Source organism: Bombus terrestris, chromosome 10 (assembly GCF_910591885.1).
Source record: "Bombus terrestris chromosome 10, iyBomTerr1.2, whole genome shotgun sequence".
Lineage (NCBI taxonomy): Eukaryota > Metazoa > Arthropoda > Insecta > Hymenoptera > Apidae > Bombus > Bombus terrestris.
In genome coordinates this window covers 2,968,458-2,993,013 of record NC_063278.1, presented here as the reverse complement: position 1 = coordinate 2,993,013, position 24,556 = coordinate 2,968,458, and the positions used below count along the sequence as shown (strand labels likewise).

At 37.9% G+C, this 24,556-nt stretch overlaps 3 protein-coding genes and 1 long non-coding RNA gene across 6 annotated transcripts in view; 2 read left to right on the top strand and 2 right to left on the bottom strand.

Moving 5' to 3' along the window:
- LOC100648479 (G-protein coupled receptor moody) overlaps nucleotides 1-10,482 on the bottom strand; it is a 30,564-nt gene extending 20,082 nt beyond the window's left edge. Inside the window, exon 1 of one of the 2 annotated variants that reach the window (XM_048409394.1) lies at nucleotides 10,383-10,482. The gene's annotated coding sequence lies outside the window, so the exon portion shown is untranslated. Of the gene's footprint in view, nucleotides 1-2,982; nucleotides 3,142-10,382 lie in introns of those variants that run through there. The other variant, XM_048409395.1, reaches the window with a different exon arrangement.
- Nucleotides 10,398-16,964, top strand: LOC100649542 (G-protein coupled receptor moody). 2 transcript variants are annotated; one of them, XM_003398418.4, is made up of 8 exons: nucleotides 10,398-10,536; nucleotides 10,683-10,823; nucleotides 11,023-11,193; nucleotides 11,721-11,848; nucleotides 11,934-12,087; nucleotides 12,244-12,443; nucleotides 13,260-13,448; nucleotides 15,893-16,964. In XM_003398418.4, the coding sequence occupies exons 1-8, from the start codon at nucleotides 10,457-10,459 to the stop codon at nucleotides 15,976-15,978; spliced, it is 1,149 nt and encodes a 382-aa protein (XP_003398466.1). In that variant the 5' UTR covers nucleotides 10,398-10,456; the 3' UTR covers nucleotides 15,979-16,964. The 2 variants fall into 2 exon arrangements, with proteins under 2 accessions (XP_003398466.1, XP_012168197.1); XM_012312807.3 differs by having other exon boundaries at nucleotides 13,260-13,529.
- LOC100649740 (ras-related protein Rab-38) lies at nucleotides 16,566-24,523 on the bottom strand. Its single transcript, XM_003398420.4, has 6 exons — nucleotides 22,869-24,523; nucleotides 21,525-21,557; nucleotides 20,611-20,707; nucleotides 19,220-19,276; nucleotides 18,651-18,895; nucleotides 16,566-17,782 (listed from the first exon to the last, which is right to left on the bottom strand). Exons 1-6 carry the CDS (start codon nucleotides 22,969-22,971, stop codon nucleotides 17,658-17,660), a joined length of 660 nt encoding a protein of 219 aa, XP_003398468.1. The 5' UTR covers nucleotides 22,972-24,523; the 3' UTR covers nucleotides 16,566-17,657.
- LOC125385805 lies at nucleotides 17,684-21,218 on the top strand. The gene is made up of 2 exons (XR_007225460.1): nucleotides 17,684-18,190; nucleotides 18,713-21,218. It is a non-coding gene; the product is annotated as an uncharacterized LOC125385805 (long non-coding RNA).
- Nucleotides 24,524-24,556: the final 33 nt, after the last annotated feature.

Sequence of the window (24,556 nt, the reverse complement as noted above, 5' to 3'; positions counted from 1 at the left end):
GTTGCTTTGTTTCGTAGATAAGATTTCAAGAAGCCCGACCATATTTTTTAACAATTTAAAAATAGATCTTGGAAGGTTAGAAAAATTGTAGCAAAGTAGAGACAGTCGCAAAAGTCTATGGTACAGGACTTGCACGTGTAACATAGTTGCAGATAAGAAATGTTTCGCTCTACGAATTTTCTGCTTACCTTTGGAGAATCTCTTTGATAATTTTGTACGTTAGTTTTGGTAAATCCACGTCAAGATGTCTTGTTTCATAGATAAGATTTCAAGAAGCCCGATCGTATTTTTCAACAATTTAAAAATAGATCTTGGAAGGTTAGAAAAATTGTAGCAAAGTAGAGACAGTCGCAAAAGTCTACGGTACAGGATCTGCACGTGGAACATAGTTGAAAATAAGAAGTGATTGACATTTGATCTCTCTTTGATAATTTTGTACGTTAATTTTTAGTAAATCTACGTCAAGTTGCTTTGTTTCGTAGATAAGATTTCAAGAAGCCCGACCATTTTTTTTAACAATTTAAAAATAGATCTTGGAAGGTTAGAAAAATTGTAGCAAAGTATAGTCAGTCGCAAAGTCTACGGTACAGGACTTGCACGTGGAACATAGTTGCAGATAAGAAATGTTTCGCTCTACGAATTTTCTGCTTACTTTTAGAGAACCTCTTTGATAATTTTGTACGTTAGTTTTTGGTAAATTCACGTCAAGATGTCTTGTTTCGTAGATAAGATTTGAAGAAGCCCGATCGTATTTTTCAACAATTTAAAAATAGATCTTGGAAGGTTAGAAAAATTGTAGCAAAGTAGAGACAGTCGCAAAAGTCTACGGTACAGGCCTTGCACGTGGAACATAGTTGCAAATAAGAAGTGATTGACATTTGATCTCTCTTTGATAATTTTGTACGTTAATTTTTAGTAAATCTACGTCAAGTTGCTTTGTTTCGTAGATAAGATTTGAAGAAGCCCGATCATATTTTTCAACAATTTAAAAATAGATCTTGGAAGGTTAGAAAAATTGTAGCAAAGTATAGTCAGTCGCAAAGTCTACGGTACAGGACTTGCACGTGTAACATAGTTGCAGATAAGAAATGTTTCGCTCTACGAATTTTCTGCTTAGCTTTGGAGAATCTCTTTGATAATTTTGTACGTTAGTTTTGGTAAATCCACGTCAAGATGTCTTGTTTCATAGATAAGATTTCAAGAAGCCCGATCGTATTTTTCAACAATTTAAAAATAGATCTTGGAAGGTTAGAAAAATTGTAGCAAAGTAGAGACAGTCGCAAAAGTCTACGGTACAGGCCTTGCACGTGGAACATAGTTGCAAATAAGAAGTGATTGACATTTGATCTCTCTTTGATAATTTTGTACGTTAATTTTTAGTAAATCTACGTCAAGTTGCTTTGTTTCGTAGATAAGATTTCAAGAAGCCCGACCATATTTTTTAACAATTTAAAAATAGATCTTGGAAGGTTAGAAAAATTGTAGCAAAGTATAGTCAGTCGCAAAGTCTACGGTACAGGACTTGCACGTGGAACATAGTTGCAGATAAGAAATGTTTCGCTCTACGAATTTTCTGCTTACCTTTGGAGAACCTCTTTGATAATTTTGTACGTTAGTTTTGGTAAATCCACGTCAAGATGTCTTGTTTCGTAGATAAGATTTGAGGAAGCCCGATCGTATTTTTCAACAATTTAAAAATGGATCTTGGAACGTTAGAAAAATTATAGCGCGTAACGTTGACACAAGTTTAACGTTACTTCCGAGATACGATATATTAGTTGACATTATCCGAATGAAAAATATGCAAGATCAACCCTGCTGTTCTCTATGTTTCTGTACGATCCGAAATGGATGTTATATTTTCATAGACGTTATCAAAATACACGCAGTTTGTAAATTTGAAATATTTGCTTTCATCGTTCGATCTCTCGGTTTCTATTCCGTATTCTCGTAATCCGCCCTTTCCACGGGCGAATTAATTAGCAAAACGAATAGAAGATATCAGAAGCGATACGAGCGCGAAGAATATATTAGATTGTCCGAAAAGTATCTTTCGTTTCATAAGGTGATAATAGATGAACAACAATTTCTGTTTTAGATTATTTCATCGAATTAACTACGATCCATTTCGTTCTATTTCTATTATTACGTTCGATGATTCAACAAATCAATCGATAAACTAATATAAAACAAAAAACATCGCGCGTCTATTATTTCCTTATAAAACGAAAGCAACTTTAAGAACAACCTAATACAATAAGTAAAGAATATAAGAATAAACGAGCAAAACGGCAAAGACAGATTTTTCCCAAAATCGAAACATCCTCCGATCGAGTATGACCTCGTAAAAATAGTTTAGCCACCATCGTTACATTATTCTTCGCTTTCCCGTTTCATTAACGAATCGTATGATTCATCTCGCTGTACGTAGCCGTCGTTTAATAAAACGCAACGACATCCTCGACATATCCCCGGACTTTTTCGAGTTTCTTCCACATCCATCCATTTGCATAAGTCTGTTTTGCTCTTTTAAATCCATTAAATATTTATAGCGGCGCGAAGACGTATCGAGCCAGGGAGAACGCATTTGCATCGTTCGTTTAGAAAGCATTGGCCGTAATTATCGACGTGGATGCGAAAACTCGTAGTCCGTTTAAGAACGCGATAGCGATTAATTAAAGGCAATCTAGAATTCTCGGAAACTAACGTGAATCCTCAATTGCGGCAGTCCGTCTGTCCCATTTTCCAACCCGCGCCTTGTTCCCCCGATCTCGATACATTAACCCTTTGCTCTTGTGCGTCATCGTCATCGGGCTTTGGCTGCTTCGTATCGCGCCAACGAAATTTTACCGTAAGAAGAAAAACGAGCCACGGCGAAACCTTGCAAATTGTTCGTCGAAACGTCTCACGTTTGTAACAGAGGCAAGTGAAATACACGATCGTTCAAATTGTACATATCGTGGATGGACGAGGCGCGTTTACCTGCGTAATGTGAATGGAAGTGATGGACTGCTGCGTTCTGGACAACGGCCAACGCTTTACCTCCTCTTGCCACTATCGACGTGTCACGAAGTATTGGGTTGGCAACTAAGCGATTGCGGATTTTGTCATTCGGTGGTAATGACGAAACCCGCAGTCACTTAGTTGCCAACACAATATAAACCGTGTGGCGGTAAAATCGTGCAACGACGATTAACAGGCCCTTTGGCCGCGTAGAGGCGAGCGTCGCTCCTTTGACTCCTTCAGGCCCCTTTCTGCGACGACCGTCGCCTCCGTGTACAGTGGCTCCAGGAAGTTTCCCGACGCTTTTCCAACCACACCACGGGACATTATTTCTATTCTTTTTCATTTTTTATTTTTAATTTGTGCTTTGCAATTTGTCCAGCTGGACGTTTGGTAAATTTGTCTAACTTTATTATTAAATAATTATTAAATGGCACGTGGATGGCTACGCTCAGCGGCAAAGCATCTTCCAGGTTGTCTATTGTATTGGATTGGCAACCAAGTTACCACCTAATGACAAAATCCGCGATCATTTAGTTGCTAACACGATACCTAGCAACTGCAGAATCGTAGAAGACGGAACGTACATTTCGAGTATTTTCTATGTCTCTTCGTACGTGCACTCGATGCAATTTTGAAATTTCCTAAAAACGTCTAAAAATCCACGGTCTTCTCGTCGTCTCACGATATTTTCCAAGCTTTCCTCTCGCTTCTTTCTACGAAGATAGCTTCTTTACACGGTATGCGCGACTATCTTGGTGAATTTGGAAGAAAATATAGAAAACGGGACTATCGAAGAGAATGTCGAAAGAAAGAATGTTAGAAATTTTTAAAAAGCTTTTAAGAAGCAGAGGAATGATTTAAAAAAATGTGTTCCAAGAGACAGAGGTTCAAAGTCAAGGAACGGTAAACGCGATCGTGGCGAAGGAAACCAGAGAACGAAACAATGGCTGCGCGTTATTGTGACACTGATCGTATTCTTAGCGTTAATGCTGTTAAAGCACTAGTACAGTATGAAGATTGAAATTTACAGTCGCTCGTATTTCCACAGCAACATGTGAACGCTGTGCACACGTGCACTCGAGTTCAGGGAAAGCTCACCCACGCGAATAAAACCGGGTAAACATTGTTCCTAAAACAGTAAGTCGAAATTAAATTATTTATATCCGTCCGTAGTCTTCGTACGGTTTATCGTCATCGCTATAGTTCATTGGACGTTGCTATGGTTCGATACCTGTTTCTTAATCCCAAAACTGGCCATTAGATTCTCGTTTTTCCATTAAATTACAGACATCTCGTTCAGAACTCGCACGAGCCAAGTTATCACAACTTTAAAATTCAACTTAAAATTTGAAACGAAGCTAAAAATGATATATAGAAATTGGAAAATATTTGTCGATGATGTTACGCATCGCGAACGTCAAAGTATGTGCGTACAGTCGATTGTTCGCCATGTTCCTCTGTATTCTTCGCTTTATTCGATCCACCCAATTCTCATTGTAATAAGAGCAGCCTAGTTCAAAATTAATAGCGTTCTAACTATCGCAAGTGGTGAGATCACTTTATTCGCAAAGGTACGCGACGTTGGAGAAGCCACAGTGGCGAAGATATTAAGAGGCAAACACACGATATCGAAAATTGTTTAAGCGCGTAGATTCCTGCGGATGCTGGCAACGATAGAAGGATCTTAAATACACCGACGTTGTGAAATGATTTGACAAAATTGAAGATGATAATTAAAGACGATAATAAGCGCTGTTTTATACAAATGGAAGCGGCAAACGAAAGTGGCAATGGTGAGATGTGTCGAAGCATTGGTGGCATTCGAAAAACGGTCCCAAAAAGGAACGTAATTCTGTGCAGTCTCTGTCGAACAAACTATACGAATTACCAAAGACTATGGTACGGGACCCATAGATGTTCGAGGAATCTGTCAATTGTTGTTAACGTGTGCTCGAATAAATTGAAATTTTGGGTCAGAAAAGTGATCGTTTCAATAGTTTTGTCTTCTTCTTAGCGAGACCATCGTCAAAACGATAATTGTACGTTAAAATCGCTGCGAAAATACTCTTGCAACTTCTTTGAATCGATCGCAAACTTTACTGCGACAGTCTCGTTACGACAACGTTGACGAAATGTAATGTAATTTTAATGAAATGTAACGTAATTTTCCATAAAACCCACATAAGAAAAATACTAAAGAGAAAACAACCCATCGACCTCGCTAAGCAAATAAAATGGACAAACTGGAAGATGCTTTGCCGCTGAGCGTAGCCATCCACGTGCCATTTAATAATTATTTAGTAATAAAGTTAGACAAATTTACCAAACGTCAATTGCAAAGCACAAATTAAAAATAAAAAGTGAAAAAGAATAGAAATAATGTCCCGTGGTGTGGTTGGAAAAGCGTTGGAAAACTTTCTGGAGCTACTGTACGCGGAGGTGACGGTCGTCACAGAAAGGGGCCTGATGGAATCAAAGGAGCGACGCTCGCCTCTACGCGGCCAAAGGGCCTGTTAATCGCAGTTGCACGATTTTACCGCGACATGGTTTATATTGCGTTGGCAAGTAAGCGATTGCAGATTTTGTCATTACCATCTAATGTCACTCACTTAGTTGCCAACCCAATAGAACGTGTTGTTCAACCGCGCCCTGTATATCCTGAAAAATGAATTTCATGAATTTCACGAATAATATAGATACAAAGTTCGCGCAAGGTGTCTACGAGTTCACTTCAAATAACTTACTCGCCAGCCTGTGTATATCTAACGATAAGTGGTATCTTATTCACACCTACACTTTAGTCATTGCAAATCCAATGTGACGGTCGTTCTTGCCCATGAATGGAGGCAGTCATCGTCCTAGGTAAAAGTACATTGTCGATAAACAAGATAATCAGTCGATTTGCATGAGCGCAGTATGCGTGCCGATGGTCCGCGACTCGTCGGCCTCTTGACACCTCTAGATACTTTCACCGTGACTCAACTTGACTCATTCATTGCCATTCGCCGCGTGATTAACTCGGAAATCATTCGGTGACGTCAGTCGATCGCCAGTCGGATTCTATGGAAGACGAGGGACGTGTCGTCTTCTACGCGGTTTTGTCACGCGTCAAGGTGTACCACGCTGAAACGCGAGAAATACCATCGACCGTCCGGTAGCCTGGGAACGCGACGACAACGCCAAGTTTCTCTACGCGCGGAATATCTAGCAGATGAGACTGAGAAGAAGAGGCGATTTCCCCTTTCGACGTGACGCAACAACGCGTCAGTCAACTTTACGCGCTCGCTTGTAACTACGAAAGTATTCGAGAAGCGAGACAAATTTTTTCGAAAGATCAACCCCTAGATCGTACAGTCTTGCGAAGAATAAAATTCAACGATGAAATTCATACAACAACATCTTGAAACGTTGCAAATGAAAGTTGTCGTAAGACTTTTGTCAAATAACTTTTTTAAAAAGTAAAATTTCGGTCTACTCGTTGACCGAATATATCTTTTATCAAATTTCATACTCTCAAGCTACTTTGAGTGGCGAGTGTGAATATTGACACGAGTTTGGATAATTTTTTATTTTTCTATATCGTCCTACAGAAAGCGACGAGCGGAAAAATTGGCATTTGTGGTTTACCGTTTGCTTATCGCTCCGTACGATCGCGATTTTACGCAGATTTCTACATTTCCCACCATCGTCGGTCAAATGTTCGTAAAAACGAACTTTGAAGAGCGTTCGCTTCCGCGAAAAAATACCCTCATTTCCCGAGCTTCGGCAATCTGTCACACCACTCGAAAAGACACGTTCGAATAAAAAATGTTGCAGTAGACTGTGGGTCGAAATCGATGTATTTAGTTGAACGTAACCAGCACAAAGAGATAACAAAAGGTTCGGTGTGGAGAGAGGAGATAGGACAACGAGACAACGACATCACCCGTCGGTTCCCATGTCTGCCATCAGTTTTGACGAGTTTTTTGTTACGGGGGACGCCTAGTACCGGGTGTCCGTTAATTTCCCTTAATTAATCTCAATCGAGGTTAATGCACCGCAGCTTGACCCTAGTTTACTAAATCCAACGTAGCTTGAACACATCGTATAGCTTATTTATCGATATCTCTGTCGTTTCCTTCGAAACTATTGTAATTCTGATTCTAATCGCAATTCTAATTCTAATTCTAAATTCCAATTCTAATCCTTCACATCGTATTCTTGCAACGATGAATTCCAGCAAGTAAATCACTCGTCTTTTACAAAAATTGTGGATCATCGTCGACGATATTTTTCTTCCGAAAAATGTCTTTTCCTTTTTTAATGGAGCGTTCATCGTCGAAAAAAATAAATTGCAAATATATTGGACGATTGGTGGAACACTCATCCAGTTCGAGTTAAATCATAGAACGAATCTTTACAGTGAAACGCCACGCAGCACGTCAAACATAACAGGATGCGATAAAAACGACCTTACAGTGAATATAAATTATTATAAGTCGAATTACAGACCGCAAATGACAAACGAGGATAAATAGATAAGAAAAAAGATATACCAGGAAAACGTGTATTGCGGTGAGATACGAACCTTTCATACGCCACTGACGATGTGTTAAAGATAGATATCGTATTGTAGAAATTCCTTGCCAATATGAATAATTCATAATTTCGATGCAATTTGGATATAGCGTTTCTCCTTTAACGTTAATAATATCTCGCAGAGGGAAGAATTAATTAGGATGACGCTGTTCGCAATCGCCTTATATCGTCCTTCGTAAATCCTCCAGATGACCTACTTCCGTCGGATAAAGACAATCTTCCAGTCTGCCCATAAATAATAACACACTAGTTCGGTCACGTTTTATCATCGACGTTCCTTCCATTTGTATCATACAGCTACCTAAACGATCGTAGATTATCCGTAACGATTAGTTCTAGAAACACCAGAGTTCCTTTATCCTGACGATCGTTGAAAGATAATTTGCCATCGTTGGAAACAAAAGGGAGAAACGTTTATCTTTACCTTGATCGTGCTATTGTCGTTGATTTTCTACGCTTCTGATGTTTCGGAGAAAATGTTTCATAGTAAAATAGGAATGAAAAGTACACATGTGCCGGTAATAGTATTCTTTCGTATTCCATTCAAACGCGAGATGCCGTTCGATACGAAAAAAATACGATCGGGTCGATAATTATCGAAAGAGCGCAGCGAGGTTAGCTTGTTGATCGAGTCGTTTCTTAAATCAGGAAACATCGAAGAATTAAAATGAAATTGATTTGGCCAGCAATTAAATAAAATGAAGAATTGCTAGTCAAAGACGAATCGATTTCAGTTGGATATTTAATGGTCGCGAATATGAGAACAATACGATTTATTTTTGACAGAACGAAGACTAAAATAGAGGAATTATCATCCAGACGATGAATCGACTAGTGTTTACCCAGTTAGCTTAAGAGTACGTAATTAGCGGATGAGTAGAAGCCATACTAAATTCAGAATAATACTCTGTATCGTATTATATTACATCATCGTAACATCATCCACCGATAAGAAATATCAACATTTACATACACGTAAATTTCGTATCTCTTGGCCTAATCAGTATTCGTTTGCGATTCAGCTTGATCGCGTTGATATTCGTCGTTCCACTGTAACTTTCAGATTTCAAATTTATTGTTTAACGAAGTGTAAATATGTATATTTCTTTATTTGATATAATTATTATTCTATTATCTATATTCGTCATGTAGCGTATATTTCGAACTTTCGTGAAAGATTAAACTACGCGCGAGATAAATATTTTTCGTAGCAAAATCTTGTTGTTCTTACGAGTTTTTCTTTTTTTTTTTTTTTTTTTGTTCTCTACAAGACTTGCAGCGTTTAGACGATCGATGGCGTGCAAATCACGACGACAGATTTATTCGGAACTTTTACGACGCCTAAAATTATTGATCGATCGAACAATTTCCAACGCTACAGTTGCGTAAGTAATTCCAGATCGAATCAGACTGTTTTATTGAATGTGTTTCGATTCGGTTTAGATTGTTTCAAAGCAACGACCCAACTTCCTCTTTACGTCACGCATAATGTATCACTTTGCAAGTTTAGGTCGCGGTTTCCTCTTCGTGGGAATTCACGTCGCCCTGTGTTTATAACGCGTAAATTCACAGGCCTGTAAAATTCAATGAACAAATGTATTCCCTTACAAATGTCTTTTATCTTTTCACTATTGTTATTATTCTCGATACGTTTCGTGACACAACTTCCGAGTTCCATTGACTAACTTTACGATTTTTCTGAGATACGATTGTGCGAGAGGAAACACAGTCTCGAATATTTATAATTCACGATAGAATTATTTACGAATGTATCAACTAATTACACATAGACTAGGGCTAACCGTAAATCATTTATAATTAGACTCGTCGAGATCGCGAATCAGCGGAATCAATGAACGTTCCGATCAATAGTTCAAACGTTTCATTTTAACATCGAAAAATCATTTTTCTGATTTATGAAATTCTGGACATCTCTGAGAAGATGTACACAATTTTTTTGGTTACTCTATGAATATTGTTCACACTTACTCTACGTGTATCTGTTTATAGTCTTACGAGTTCCTTGTCTCGGATTTTAGTCTTTTAAATTTGGTTTCAAATTTAGTTTAAAAATACGATTTAAATTATTAGAGTAAGAGTACAGCGTTTTTGCCATTTCGGAATCGTTCTTCGTTTTTAAGAAAAATCTATGCATACGCGTTACGCGCGAGAGACAGGTCGAACGTAATTGCGTTAAAAGTCAGTAGAACGTTGGCAAACTAACGAAAGAAATAATTGATCAAACGAAATATATCTGGAATGTTATATAACTGAAAAATGACCGAAGCAAGACCTTGTCGCATGTCAACATTTATTACTCGCGACGATCTGATATTAAATGTTGCTGAATCGTTCTAATAATATTGTTACCTCGATACCTGTTACAAGCAGCGATATTAAACACAGAGGAGTATTCGTTTCGCTTTGTTGATCTTCTCTTATCAAACAGTTAGCTGTTTCCGACGAGTATACTCGTCACGAAGAAATGCGAATATTTTATGTCACGACGTACCCTGTCGGTAATAAAATTACAAGATAAAACAGTCATCTCGTTTACAACTCAATTCCTTGTTCCAGCAACCACGCATACTCCGTGCTTGACGAGTATACTCGTCCTTGCCTATTTTTCGCCACGCGTTTTAGGTACTCGCTTTTCAAAGAGATCGCAACAGCTAACTGACTAATATAACGATATTAGTCTTTACTATCGTTTATCACAGAATATTATATCTACGTGGAATTATTTAAAATTAGAAGACTTATTATTAATTAGAAGACTTAAGCGTTATTTTATTTACCGCTGTTCCTTTCAGGCCTCGAAGGTGCTTAGAATCGAGTGAACCGCAGGAAACCAGACGAAATTCCTTTCAAAATGGATAACTTGGCCACATGGTTATTACGCGCTTCCGAGAATAACACGGAAAGTGCGATAATTGACGGCGAAGTATCGAGGTAATTGCGAATGTTATCGATACTCGTAAAAGTAGAAATCAACATTTCTTGAACATACGAAAAATTGATCGATAAAAGGATCTTAATCAAGAAGAACGCTCTATTTGAAACTAGGGAATTTTCAAATTATATCGTTTTACGTACAGATTCCCTAAACCGCTGCAGACGTTCGCAGCTGTGGTCGCGATACTGATTATGATAACTGGACTCGCTGGAAATTTATTGACGATCATTGCTCTGTGCAAGTATCCCAAAGTTCGCAACGTAGCTGCAGCCTTCATTATAAGGTATACAAACATAGAGAATTACATTTTGAAAGTCGTAATTAAATCGTAATTAGATCGTGATTAAGATACAAATATCATTTCGCTATTTACGAACAAAATCAAGATTCGAAAAGGAGGTGTCTGATCGAAAGACTCGTTGTTTTTTTCTGCTATAAAATCAACGCGTCGCAATAAATTCGAATTTCATTGATTCTTCTAGCCTCTGCGTGGCAGACTTCGTATTCTGCCTTCTTGTACTTCCGTTCGATTCCATCAGATTCATCGATGCAAGTTGGGTAAATATACGGTTTCTCTGCGTTCTCGTGCCTTTCTTGAGGTATGGAAACGTTGGCGTGAGTCTCCTCTCCGTTGCAGCCATTACTATCAACAGGTATGTATTATGTACTTTAGCCGATGGTTCAGCTGAAAGATAAGCCAAGCTACGCTACGTTGCGCTAAGCTTACAAATATTTGCTGCGATACATACGGAAGTATTCGTACGCTTACCGTATAGAACATTTTTATTAGTAGCCATACTGCGCGTACTATACAAAGCAACCTGAAATAAAAATTTCATTAGCACAACAAGGAGACACGGGTGTCACGATTCCACCGTATCGTACAATCTTCTTTTACGTGTCTCACTCGCGTTTAAAATTTCTTTGGCCATCGAATATACAACGAAAAAATGATCTAGTCAGACATTTTTACACAGTGACTGTACGGATAGAAAATATCGTATAAATTCTACGGCATAGTACAACATAGCGTGATCTAGTATAACATGGCTAAACTTGCAGCCTGATTTTCCGGTGAATCTCCGGCTTTATTTTCACTGGGGAAAGAATTTATAACGGAAAACCACTTCGTGAAAAAATTTATCTCACAAGATCAATTACGATATTACGGTAATTTTAGATACATCATGATAGCCCACCATGGATTGTACAGCAAAGTTTACAAGAAATATTGGATCGCTTTTATGATCGTATTCTGTTGGTTGTTCTCCTATGGGATGCAGGTTCCCACCCTCTTAGGAATTTGGGGTAAGACATAAAATGCATCACGGTTCGCGCCAACTCGAGGAGCAGCAGTGTTTTATTTTCTGTTATTTGGTCTTTTACGTTTCAGGTAGGATCGACTACGATCCGAATTTAGAAACTTGCTCCATCGTAAAGGACAGCAAAGGCTACTCATCGAAAACCTTTCTTTTCGTGGTGGGTTTCGTGATACCCTGCGTAATAATCGTTGGATGTTACACTAAGATATTTTGGGTCGTACACAGGTAAACGACTTATTTGCTTCTGTATTTATAAATTAAGAAAGTATTTTCAAAAATATCTCATACGTTCTCGATGACTCGATTCGTATCGCAAATGCTCGAAATATATTTCACGAAATATATACAGACGTACGTTGAAATGTCTCTCCTGGTTCGTAGATCCGAGACAAGAATGCGAAAGCACGCGTCTCCGACGATAAAATCGCCGCATACACCCGGCAGGGATACCAGAGAGATCAAACAGAGACGTAGCGAATGGCGAATCACGAAAATGGTACTAGCCATTTTCCTCAGTTTCGTCGCCTGTTACCTTCCAATTACCATCGTTAAAGTCTTCGACGCCGAAGTTAGATATCCAGGTAATATATCTCATGAATCTACCTATTTACCATCAATACATTAACGTACCAACGACTGTGTATTAATATAAAACCTTTAGAACAGCGTAGAGCCATTAGTAAAATTGTCCTACCTTTGCGATATAAAAAATAATAAAATCAATAGCCATCGTTCCTTAAACTTGGTCAACTCTATGGTGTCCTCCCGCTCTATCGAACACGTGCCTTTATCACGTCACACTGATATAGTTGCTAGAATGTATAATACTGCGAATAAGCACTCGGATCAAGCAGACTTGTTCTTCGATTACCTGCTACGACGCAAGGAATTTCTCATTCTGTATGGTTTCAACTAATATTTGAATATTTTATTAAAAGTCAACGAGCCTATTTAAAGATACTTCTGGCAACGTTTCTCAGCTTGAAAACAATTGTTTCAAAATCAAAACAAACTCTGATATTACGACCGATATTATATTTCATTTATATTATTTTATTGAATTATACATGATCCATTTTGTCTTACTAAGATAAAGAGCACAACATTTGACGGCAAATTAAGTTTCATGTTTGTACAAAGATGCAAAATTGTTGCAAAAGACACGTTCGTAAGAGAAAGACACCTCTGGGACAACCAAACACGATATTTTGGGATTAGTCTGAGAGATAAGCTCTATCCGTCGTACAGACTGTCCGCAGTTCAGACAATTGATTGGATTGTTTCGAGCTTATTACAAGACGATTTAATTACAACGATTTCCAATTTGTTTTTTCACCTGGCAACAAAGCGCGATCGTCCGTAAACCATTGTATGTTACGTCCTGTTTCTTGTCATAGAATTTCACGTTTTGGGCTACCTGCTCCTCTACTTTGCCTCCTGCGTGAACCCGATCATTTACGTGATCATGAACAAGCAATACAGACAAGCGTACGCTGGCGTAATAGGATGTTCACGGATAAGGGCGAGTCTGTCACCCTATGGGAGCAGCGCGCCTGGTCATCATCAACAGCAGGACTACGGCCAAGGTAACTTCGAGCACCGTCGCGTGGTAACGCTCACCAAGCTCTGACCGAACGCGAGCTAAGCGACCACACTTCGCTCACTTCGTAAGTCAAGGGCACAATTCGCTGCTTTCTAAGATCGCAATTGGTCACGCGTGCATGCACACGTCTTTCATTTTTCATCTCGTATTTTGTCATCTTTGTCACCTCATCTTCGTCTCGTATGGCCGCTAAATATTAACGAAATAATTACATTTTATTACGCTTTATATCCTGACAATTAAGTTTCAGCCGCTAACAATTACGCTTTAATATCGATTCCACTTCTGTAAAAAGATTGCTTCGGAAATTCTAATCGAGCGATTTAAAATTGCTAGAATTTCTAAAGCCAACCGATCTCTTCCAAACGATTACAAAAGCTCTCTGTATAATAGAATTCTATTCAACTTTGAATTCTCTTTGCACACGTTAAAAGAATCTGTCGAGGTTTATGCGTAGAGGATGGTTGGTACGTGAGATTTAAAGTATGAGATTGCTCGTTCTTGAAACCGTCGAATATATTTAAAATAATAAATTACTGTACAGCCTGTATACGTGGGTCGTTAATACAAAGTATAAATCGCAAAATAAAATCGCGAATAAATACTCTTTAATGCTCGTCGCGTAACTCGGTAGATATTCGAAGATACTGTTAAATACTGTTAGATACTGTTATACTGTTAGAACTGATAACCCTTAGAGTGCTGAATACTCGCGGCCTATTACCCTGTCCTATTTTTGGACCAGGTTTTCAGAACAGAAAAGGAAAAAAAAAACAATATCATACATAAGCACCACTCTACATCGGCTTAAATTTAAGTTACAAATGTAATTTTATTCTTGTTATTTTATATTTTAGAGGTAGGATCGCGTTAGTTATTATTATATTATCTGGATAATAAATCCACACTTCTCGGAGCAGAAAAACCTTTATTGCACACACTTGGAAGGAACACGAACGAATGAAAGAAAAACAAGAGAAGCCTTAAAACTATCGATCAGGTCTATCGACCGTGTCTAGTAATAACTTCTAGTTACTCCTTTTGTAACTAGCCGTCAGCATATAGATGGCGAACGAGAACTCACGTTGTTATTTTCAACACTTATTAAAAGAAAATATAATATTGCTATGTCGTACAGTCGCGTATCGGTACTTTTGCCTGAACCACCCCACAACCAGAATTCACCGTTTATTATGGAAAATACAAATATGTACATGTACGGACGGCTAGCGCTGACGATCGCTGTGGAAGGAATACTTTTTCGTTAGACTGAACTCTGTCGATTGACTATTCAAAGCGCAAATCGTAATAAGTTATAGTAATTCTTCTGCACGAGATTAAATGATTCAAGAGCGTTATTTTTTGGTATTAATTATTTATTATAAACATTGAAATTTACAATTAACTAGAATTTGGGTAATAAACTAGAAAATTAAATTTAGTAAATATAACACAAGTTAATAATTCAGTTGCGTGCGCAAAATTTCAAAACGATTATCGATACATAATCCGACATCGCATTTTCCGCATTCTCTTACTTTTCACACAAACAACACATTCTCTTCTTGATAATTAGATGCGACTGTCCGCGAAACGGTAGACGACTGTTATAACGAGCCATTATTGGCATTTGTTTACTGCCGTTACCAAGGAATGCGTTTATATTTATCTCACACAAACGTAATAGTATTACTTCTGCGTAGGTGTTCGGAAAAATTGACAAACGCATACATGCGTCCTTAGACCACACCGATAGCTTTCGCCAGACGCGTATATGCGCCCATAGCACTCTAAGGGATAACTAATCGATGATTGGCTGCTGACTGATAGATACTATTAGATACCGTTCTGCTCGCGAGCGACATTGTTTTGCCCGGAGTTCGTTTGTCATTACGTTCTATGCGTCAAGGCTGTGTCAATACTCCGAGGCAAAACAACAACATGAGTCACTCTCGATTCGCGTCGTCCTTTGACTCCTGCGCCGCTACAAATCCTAATATCATCTTTATATCTGTGGTAACTTGTTATTCTGGAAAATATCAACTAACAGCTTGTATAAGTAGACTTGGTAGGTCATAACGTATATAAAACTACGATATAATTTCATAGTAATCGCTAGACGAAGCAAAGCATGGAAACGTGAAAGATCAACAGCTGTCTCGTTCGTTTTCTCGCCAATTAATTCCGTAGATTTAGCAAACGTCTCAGTGGCCTGTTAACGTTTCTATCCTAAGCCTAAACTCTTTGAATCACAGCAGAGTAGAAACTACAGCGGACTAACGATACTCGCGATTCATTTTCCCTCCTATCTCCGTTAACGGCTTTCCGCTTGCTGCTAGACGACACACATCGTTTGTCGAAGCACGCGTTCGAAAGAGAACCGGCATTACGAATTGATTCGCATTCGCACCATGTTTCTTTTTTCAGATTATTCGAAGGACTTCAGTAAGACGATGGTGTCGACAGTCTCCATTGCTATGAATCCAGTGAGGAACTCGCGTTTCGAGGAGTAAGCTTGATTCTGCGATTGAACTGGCCAGAGAAGGCGAAACGTACGAAGAATATTAATCGACCCATGAGGACAAAATGTCAGTATTCAGAGTGTTTCGTAACGGGAATTTGTATTATCCATTTCGATGAGAGATCGAGAAGATCCATGGAAACGCACACAGTAGGAACTCGATTAACTTGCTGATCAAAAACAGCGAGAAGCTATACTCAGTGCGTAAGATAAGTCTGAATTTAAAAAACAAAGATAAATATTTCGTGCAGATCTTATACAGGCTAGTCGAACGATCGAAGGGTTGCTCGTTTTTATCGAAGAACAAAGCTACAAGTCGAAAGCAAAGTCGAACAGCGTACACGTTTGTACGATATCGTAATTGCAATCTTTGTCCATGACTAAAATGAATTTCGCGTCTGAAATGCTATGATAAAACTTGTATTTACTACGATTAAGCGTATAAGTAAACTGTAGAGGAAGAGAAAAGAAAGAAAATGGTCGTTGAGAGAGGAGAGAATGTAAATAGGGATCTGCGAACGGTATACATAATTATTTAGAGGTTTAAGAGAATAGAGGAAAACTAAAGACACACAGCAGTGCTGTTGTTAGATTTATTTAGATTAGTTTAAAGCAAAACGTGGCCGATATCGTATAATAAATGATACGTTATTTGTCGACCGACAAATTGCATATTGTAAAACTTGGCAACGAATACCAAGTATATTTAATTTTGTAGCACACTGGAACGAGTGTCGAATATTTACCAAAGGTAACACGTGAATACGTTTGTACATAGATGTTACGTGTTAATTCTTGTTACCACGATGTAAAAATACAATGAGAATGTAATAGCGAATTTTAAAGACATTCGTAATTCGCGATGTTACGAGTTCGCTTCATATTTATTTATAATATTTCTCCTGATTGATTTACGAACGCAAATAATGTTAAAGAGTTATCAAAGTACAAATTAAATAAATCTATCGATTTAAACGATTCCTCGTTGTTTTTACTCCTTGATCTCGTACATAGAAACGCTTAAATAAAACTGTTTGTTTTAAATTTGGATAAAATACGCAATTATTATCTTATAACGATAGATGTAACGTTAAATACGAAGAAATATAAAAAGCTGAGCTGCATAGAATTATCCGCTCGATAGTTACGTTAAAGGAAACAAAGATCCTACTGCCTTAAAAATCTATTCTGCATTCTAAAATAAATATTCGTAATTTCTCTCCGCGATACATGTCTGCGAACGTTCACATCGTTGTGCATAAGACTATTATTCGGCATGTAACAAATGCAAATAAGACTATTATCCGACATATAAAGAATGCAAATAAGACTATTATCCGACGTGTAAAAAATTGGTAATCTCTTCGGGATTATCTTTACTTGTTAATTATTAGCCGAGATAAAAACTCCGTCGCCCTAGAAATTCATCGTACGTGTATTTTCAAACAAATATGTTTAATTTCGTTGCAGCATTTTGATACTTTCAGATTATTACGAGTATCCGTAACATGTCAACGTCCACTGACATGCACCTACGGATTACGATTAATCGTTATAAACGTATTAAAGTATACGCATGGCTGATAAATTAAAATCGTACAGAAAAGTCGAGTCTCTCGAACGTGCATCATCGTGGTGCGATCAACGCGCAAACTATTTATAATTGCTCGATTATAATTTGCAACATTCGCTCCTTTTTCGAATCTTAGAATTATCTCGCAATCGTACGGAATCACGAATATCAACGTCGATTTTGGTCTTCAGCACGTTCTCCACGAGATAACGCATCGCCACGTCTGAAACACAGATACGAAATTAGGCTAGTAAAATATTAGTATCATTATCAAACGAGAAATTCCTCTTGCTAAATTTCCTCTACCTATGCTCTGGCGATTTATATTACGACAAGCAACATGGCAATTGTTAAATAGTAATTGTTCAGCAGTACGATTTATTTTTAGCCTACTTGCCACGACAGGAATTCCGTTTACAATTATTCTCCCTATCGCCTCGCCACTCTCGCTTAAACATCCCACGAACACCCACGCGCACCCATCCACTCGCTCGCATCGCCTAATTTTACCATTATTTTACTACCACGTATCTACCGTCTACCATCCGACTCTCGACTATTACACGCGTCCATCGTCTGTTGCATCTTCACGATGATCAATCTTACGAATCATCGATCTTTAGCTAAAAAGGTAAACGTCTAATTTATCTACTCGTCTAGATTCCTCCCTCCCTTTCCCTTCCCATCTTTTCCAATTTCCTCAGCCAGGATTTCCTTTTCCTTCCTCGGTCCCTGTCTCTGCCATATCGATCCACCTTTCTAATTGCCGCAATCGTACAGCAACGAAGCAACCAGCAATTGCCGGTTTATCTAATAATCGGTTTATTTAATAAAATCTCCGTTTAATTATGAAACCGCGGTTGTTCGTGCGGTTTCCCATTTTCGTAAAATACAAAATGAGACAAAGTAAGTGGAAATGGAATTGACCGAGTCTATGGAACGAAACAGAGGTTCATTCTTGTCTATCAATTAACGAGCAATTAACTTCGTGTATGAGGAGATGCTTCGGGTATCTTTAAAGGACTCGCGAGATCTTGCACTTTGAAATTTCTCAGGAATAAATGGAAATGCAGAATTTGTCGCATACTTACCGATATTCGTATTTTCTTTGGCAGACGTTACATACCAGGCACCGATGTTGTTCTCTTTGCAGAACTTGGCAATTTGTTCGCTGGGTACCACCGGGCAAGGAATATCACATTTGTTCGCCAAGAGGACGACCGGTATCTCCGAACCATCTGGGAACGTGACTTTTTCCCGTAGGTCGCTCAACCATTTTTTGATCGACTGAAACGTGGCTATCCGCGAAATATCGAACACCAAGGCCGCAGCTACTCTGAAAATTAAACGCAAAATTATCGCGATATTATCGTATGATTTTATCGGCCTAAAAATAGCCCGTATAGCCTAATCGGATTAACGTTTAAAAATAAATCTTCAAATGCTGCGACAACATTTAATTAACCCTTGATTAAGATAGAGCTAGACGTTGTTGTGGTTTATAGTCTTTTTTAAGTGATTTTATCCGTGTGACTTTATCGTATGGATATATAGCTATAAAGGAAATAAGAAAAGAAATTATTGTTGCACTCGCGATGAATAATTTTCTTAGCGAATTACACGTATCTTGTAATTTCCAATAATTACAGTAACTACTTACGCATATTTGTAATAAACTCTGGTCATGTATCCGAACCTTTCGTGGCCAGCGACATCCCTAAAAATAGAAATCAACGGTGATAACAATGTGTTTTCTGTATCGAGATAGTAATTATATCTATCTGTAGAATTTGTAGAATAGATCTCTCTCGATTACTCGGTCAGAAACTTCGTTTTAAAATACCGATCTTTCGAAATTCGTCGTATTTCTTTCTCTCGATTTTCTTCTCGATTAATAAACAATCACAAAACTATCGTAAAAGTATTATATCACGTCGTTGTATTTTTACAAGTTACTAATTAACGATAGATATACGTAAAATTGGTCTCGACTTGTAATATTATACAACGTATCTTCTTTACAAAATTATTAAAAGATATATAGCAATACATGTTAATAATAATTAACAGAAAATTAATTTTCTTTCTCGGACGAGGAAGAAATTGAATCGTAAAAGGACTAATTCTGGTACACGACGATTTAACTTCGATCAACGAAACGTCCAATATATGTTTCTCGTGTGTTTTATTCTATACGATTTCGGTGATTCTACCAAATTAACATCTTTACAAAATTATTGAAAAATATATAGCAATTTATGTTAGTGGTAATTAACAAAAAACGAACGAGGAAGAAATTGAATCGTAAAAGGAATAATTCTGGTACACGATGATTTAACTTCGATCAACGAATATATGTTTCTCGTGTGTTTCATGCTATACGATTTCGATGATTCTACCGAATTAACATCTTTACAAAATTATTGAAAAATATATAGCAAATTATGTTAATAATAATTAACAGAAAACTAATTTTCTTTCTCGGACGAGGAAGAAATTGAATCGTGAAAGGACTAATTCTGATACACGATGATTTAACTTCGATCAACGAAATCCAATATATGTTTCTCGTGTGTTTTATACTACACGATTTCGATGATTCTACCGAATTAACATTTTTACAAAATTATTAAAAAATATATAGCAATTTATGTTAGTAATAATTAACAGAAAACGGACGAGGAAGAAATTGAATCGTAAAAGGACTAATTCTGGTACACGATGATTTAACTTCGATCAACGAATATATGTTTCTCGCGTGTTTCATGCTATACGAATTCGATGATTCTACCGAATTAACATCTTTATAAAATTATTGAAAAATGTATAGCAAATTATGTTAATAATAATTAACAGAAAACTAATTTTCTTTCTCGGACGAGGAAGAAATTGAATCGTAAAAGGACTAATTCTGATACACAATGATTTAACTTCGATAAACGAAACGTCCAATATATGTTTCTCGTGTATCTTCATGCTACACGGTGTCGATGATTCTACCGAATTAACACGCGAAATAACCAGCAGGAAAACAAACTGATAAAGCAATACCATAATTGTAAGTTAATTTTAGTAAACCGGTCCCAGTCGACTGCCTTTATTGCGAAATCGGCGCCTATGGTAATCTTATAATTGGACGTAAACCTTCCTGAAAAAAGAGAAACATCGATCAATCATTGAAGAATACTGACGTACAAATCTACGTATTAAGGCAAAGCAGAAGAAATCGAAGATATTTCATAATAACGAGCAACGTTATTCTCGATCGTTAATAACCAACTAATTACTTATAACGAAGCTTATACACAATTCACAATATTATCGGTTAAGGAGGAACACGTTTCTTTCTTGTTAAAAATAACGAATACTTCAATGAGAACGTTATTTACGCTTATTTACAGAGATACGAAAGAATAATGAGAAGATAACTAACATCATCGTTAACCTTCACACGTTACGAAGCATATCCCATTGTTCTTTCATATTTCTCTTGCAATTAATTCGATGAAAAATCAAAGAAGCATGAGAAGAAGAGCCGCAGAATGTCGAAGCTTAACTAGCGCGGATTAAGAGCACGGAAAATGACTTCAATATTCATAGACTTTGATAATTAGATTTTGACTTGTATAATTCTACAATAAATGTATACAACATCCGAATATACAAACATCGTTTTTACATATTTAAAATGATTTATCAGAACCTCCTGCAATTTTAGTCAGTCTCTTAATTACCGCTATCCTACGATTTCATTTTCAGACGTTTATAGTTTCAAACAAATTTGTAGTTTCTTTAAATCGAAATCTAGCGAACTCCTTAAACCCACAGTGTGCATTTCACTCGTTCTTAAAGAGAGTTTCCTTTAATTTGAGAAGAGAGAAAAAAAAGAGAAAATTGCAAGTCGTACACAAATTTCTCTGTAATCAGACTTTACGCAATAATGTATGTACTAATATTTATATTACCTTCTGTGTATCTTCTAACCAATGCCGTCTTTCCTGGAAAACAATAATAAATTTTTAAGTAAAAAATAAGGATCACCGAAGGAACAAAAGTAAATTCCACGAAAATTACGATTTTAGAATTTTTATAAAATTAGAATATTCTTGCAGGTTGTGTATTATGTGTGAGAAAAAGTAGGTCTCAGATAAATTTATCATGCGTATTTATACCTAAAGTTCAAGTTGAGTTCAAGTTGAATTCAAGTCGTATTCAACTTGAGGTTTATATTAAGTTTCCCTTTGCTTTTAATTCTAATCTAGAGAGATTACAAGAGTACAGGTTTCCCATGAAGAGAAACAACAGCGATATAAAATTCCAACGTTTCCTAACATTTTTAATTTCAAACTTCCACCATAAAATGTCATGTTACTGTTTTCTCAGGAGCGATCGTGTACGTTGCATTTTGCATCGACGTTTCGTAGACATCGCACTTTTGACAGACCCGAAGAAATAGCTTGCAACATCTACGAAACATTGCCGTTTAACATTAAACGTATTAAAATACTTTGATACATTTCGTACTGATCGCATAAAAGTATCTCTTTTCTCTTTTTTTTTTTAATTAATATCGAACATTTCTTCCGCGCACTTTTCCAGATCGTATAAAGCATTTTCAAATTATATGTGTCGCAATACACGTGTGAGAATTTTATACAAAAATAAGAAAATCCGCCGTTAAGCGGAAAATAGAAATGCGGAGGAGACGTGTTTTTACGTGACCGGCGCGAAGTACTTTTCGTTGACGCGTTTCGCTCGCTTTGAACAACGTTCTAGTCAAAGTGTCTGCCGATCGAGAACGATACACATCCATTACTGCTGCATATACTCGCTATTGTTACTCGCATAAACAATAAATCGTAGGTCGGAATTGCAAATCTGGCGTAACAGATAGCAACTTTATTCCAGAAATACTTTCGGCTCTCTCGACAAGGAGGAAGAACAAAGCACGCGAGAAGTAATTCTCATTGATAATTTTTAACTTACTTTCGCTATTATCCACGCGCTTTTCTCATTAATCAGATTATGCGAGTTACGATGAGCTCGAACACCGGATGTCATGGGATAGTGGATCGTTCGAATTTACATACAAAACTGTGTCAGTTGCAAAGCGAGCATCATCATTACGTACCACGACCATCGAATAACCAAATTTCCACGACGCGAGAACCTACGAAACAGAGGGTCGACCGTCTCTGTCAAATTGCATGTATTATCGCGATAAGTTGGACTAAAACTACGACGATACTAACGGATGGAAAACGATGGCGGATTTTTCAAAAAGGAATTTTAAAACGTCCTGGACGCACCGACACCATAGTCACCGATTACGAGGAACTTGAAGAGCAGCTCTTTGTGGGCGATATTGGACAGAAGAATGTCCGAGTCTCTCCTCGGCTTCCGTAAGTTCATCTCCTCTTCACGGTTGTGTATCTCGTTGCAGATCGACGAAAGCACGGCTGATGGTCCCACCGGCGATTGGATTTAGCTTGGCTGGTAAACTGACAAACGAAAGAAAGCGAGTAGCTCGATCTCGGTGGCTCAAGGGGTCGACACACGACGTCTCTTGCCTCCCGATGTGTAATCTATCGTGTTCCAGCACGCTATCGCCTTTTCCTGTGCTCGTAAACACTCGGTTTCCCTTCGTTTTCAACGCTCGGACCTTGTTACGCCCGGTGACTCCTCACGTAAACTAAAATCCATCCCTCGATCGGCACGTTCCTTACGATCATTGCTCCATCAAATAAAAACTGGGAAGGTAGGATTTTTCCATATTCAACGGTCATTTCCATACGTAAGCGACCAGTGGTAGAGCGACCAACACCCGGCAGTAATTTTCCTCTGCGATAGCATTGTCACCGAACTTCACTGATTCGTCATCTTTAGATCAGTCAACATCCTTTGACTAGTTTTCCATACGTTGGCCAGTCAATATCTTGATTGCTTTGTCAGCCTTAGATCAGACATCTATTTAACTTGTATCTACACCTACCGAGTGTAACTATCTATGTTTACAAAGTTGTTAGAATAAGATGTATATCGTGATCTGTTGCTCCAGTGTTATAATCGGTTCAATCACCTCTATTATCCTAAACAAAATAAGGGACCGATCATTTCGTGGCATCGATTATGTAATCGTAATTTGCGACTCCCGTTGGCGCGCTTCCTCGCGATCGCGTCTCTCCACGAACGGTCCAACAGACCTCTTCTCCTACAAAATGTCCATATAATAATAAGCTTCTTATTTTGATAACGTCACACCGATACAACAAGAGTCTTTGGTAATTGTTGCAACATCGTATTTCGTATTCGGTTAGCTTCCTTTTTTACCTTGACAAGAATGCAAGAGAATAAATGGCGAATAAAAAGATTCGTACGGCTAATCTTCGTATTTTGCACCGGCTGGCGCAATTCTAAATTTAAACATCGCCTGCCGTAAGAAACAGAGGCGCGAAGAACGAAAATTGAGAAATGCCGTTTATCGCGCTTTCCTTATGCGATCTTCGTGCGAAATTCCATCGTTGTTGAACAAATTACAACTTCGAGTCTTCGTCGATCGTCGCGTGAAAAATTGCGAGACACGTTACTAGTAAAAGCTACGAGAGTAAGCACACGGTTGTCGCCGGACGAGCTGCCCACGCCGATTTTATCGAGACGCTTCGGAACAGCGTGGATTCTCTGCTGCCACGGATAAGTCGACTCATTTATATTTAAACTACATATAATACTGCGACGTTAACGTCGTTTCGATGTCATCCATAGTCCGTATCGCTAAGCGGATGATAACGTTTAATCTGCTTCTGGTACGCAAGTGCGCTTGCAGATACGTACTCGAAGAAGATCGCGATATCGGCGTTTTCTTCCACGTATTTTCGTTGTATTTTCATCGACATATTTTTCAAACAGGGCATCGTTTCGTTACTTGGCAAATCGCGCTGTTAATTCAGAAAAACTCTATTGATTTTCAGGCTCATACTGGAAATTGAAATCGCCGATA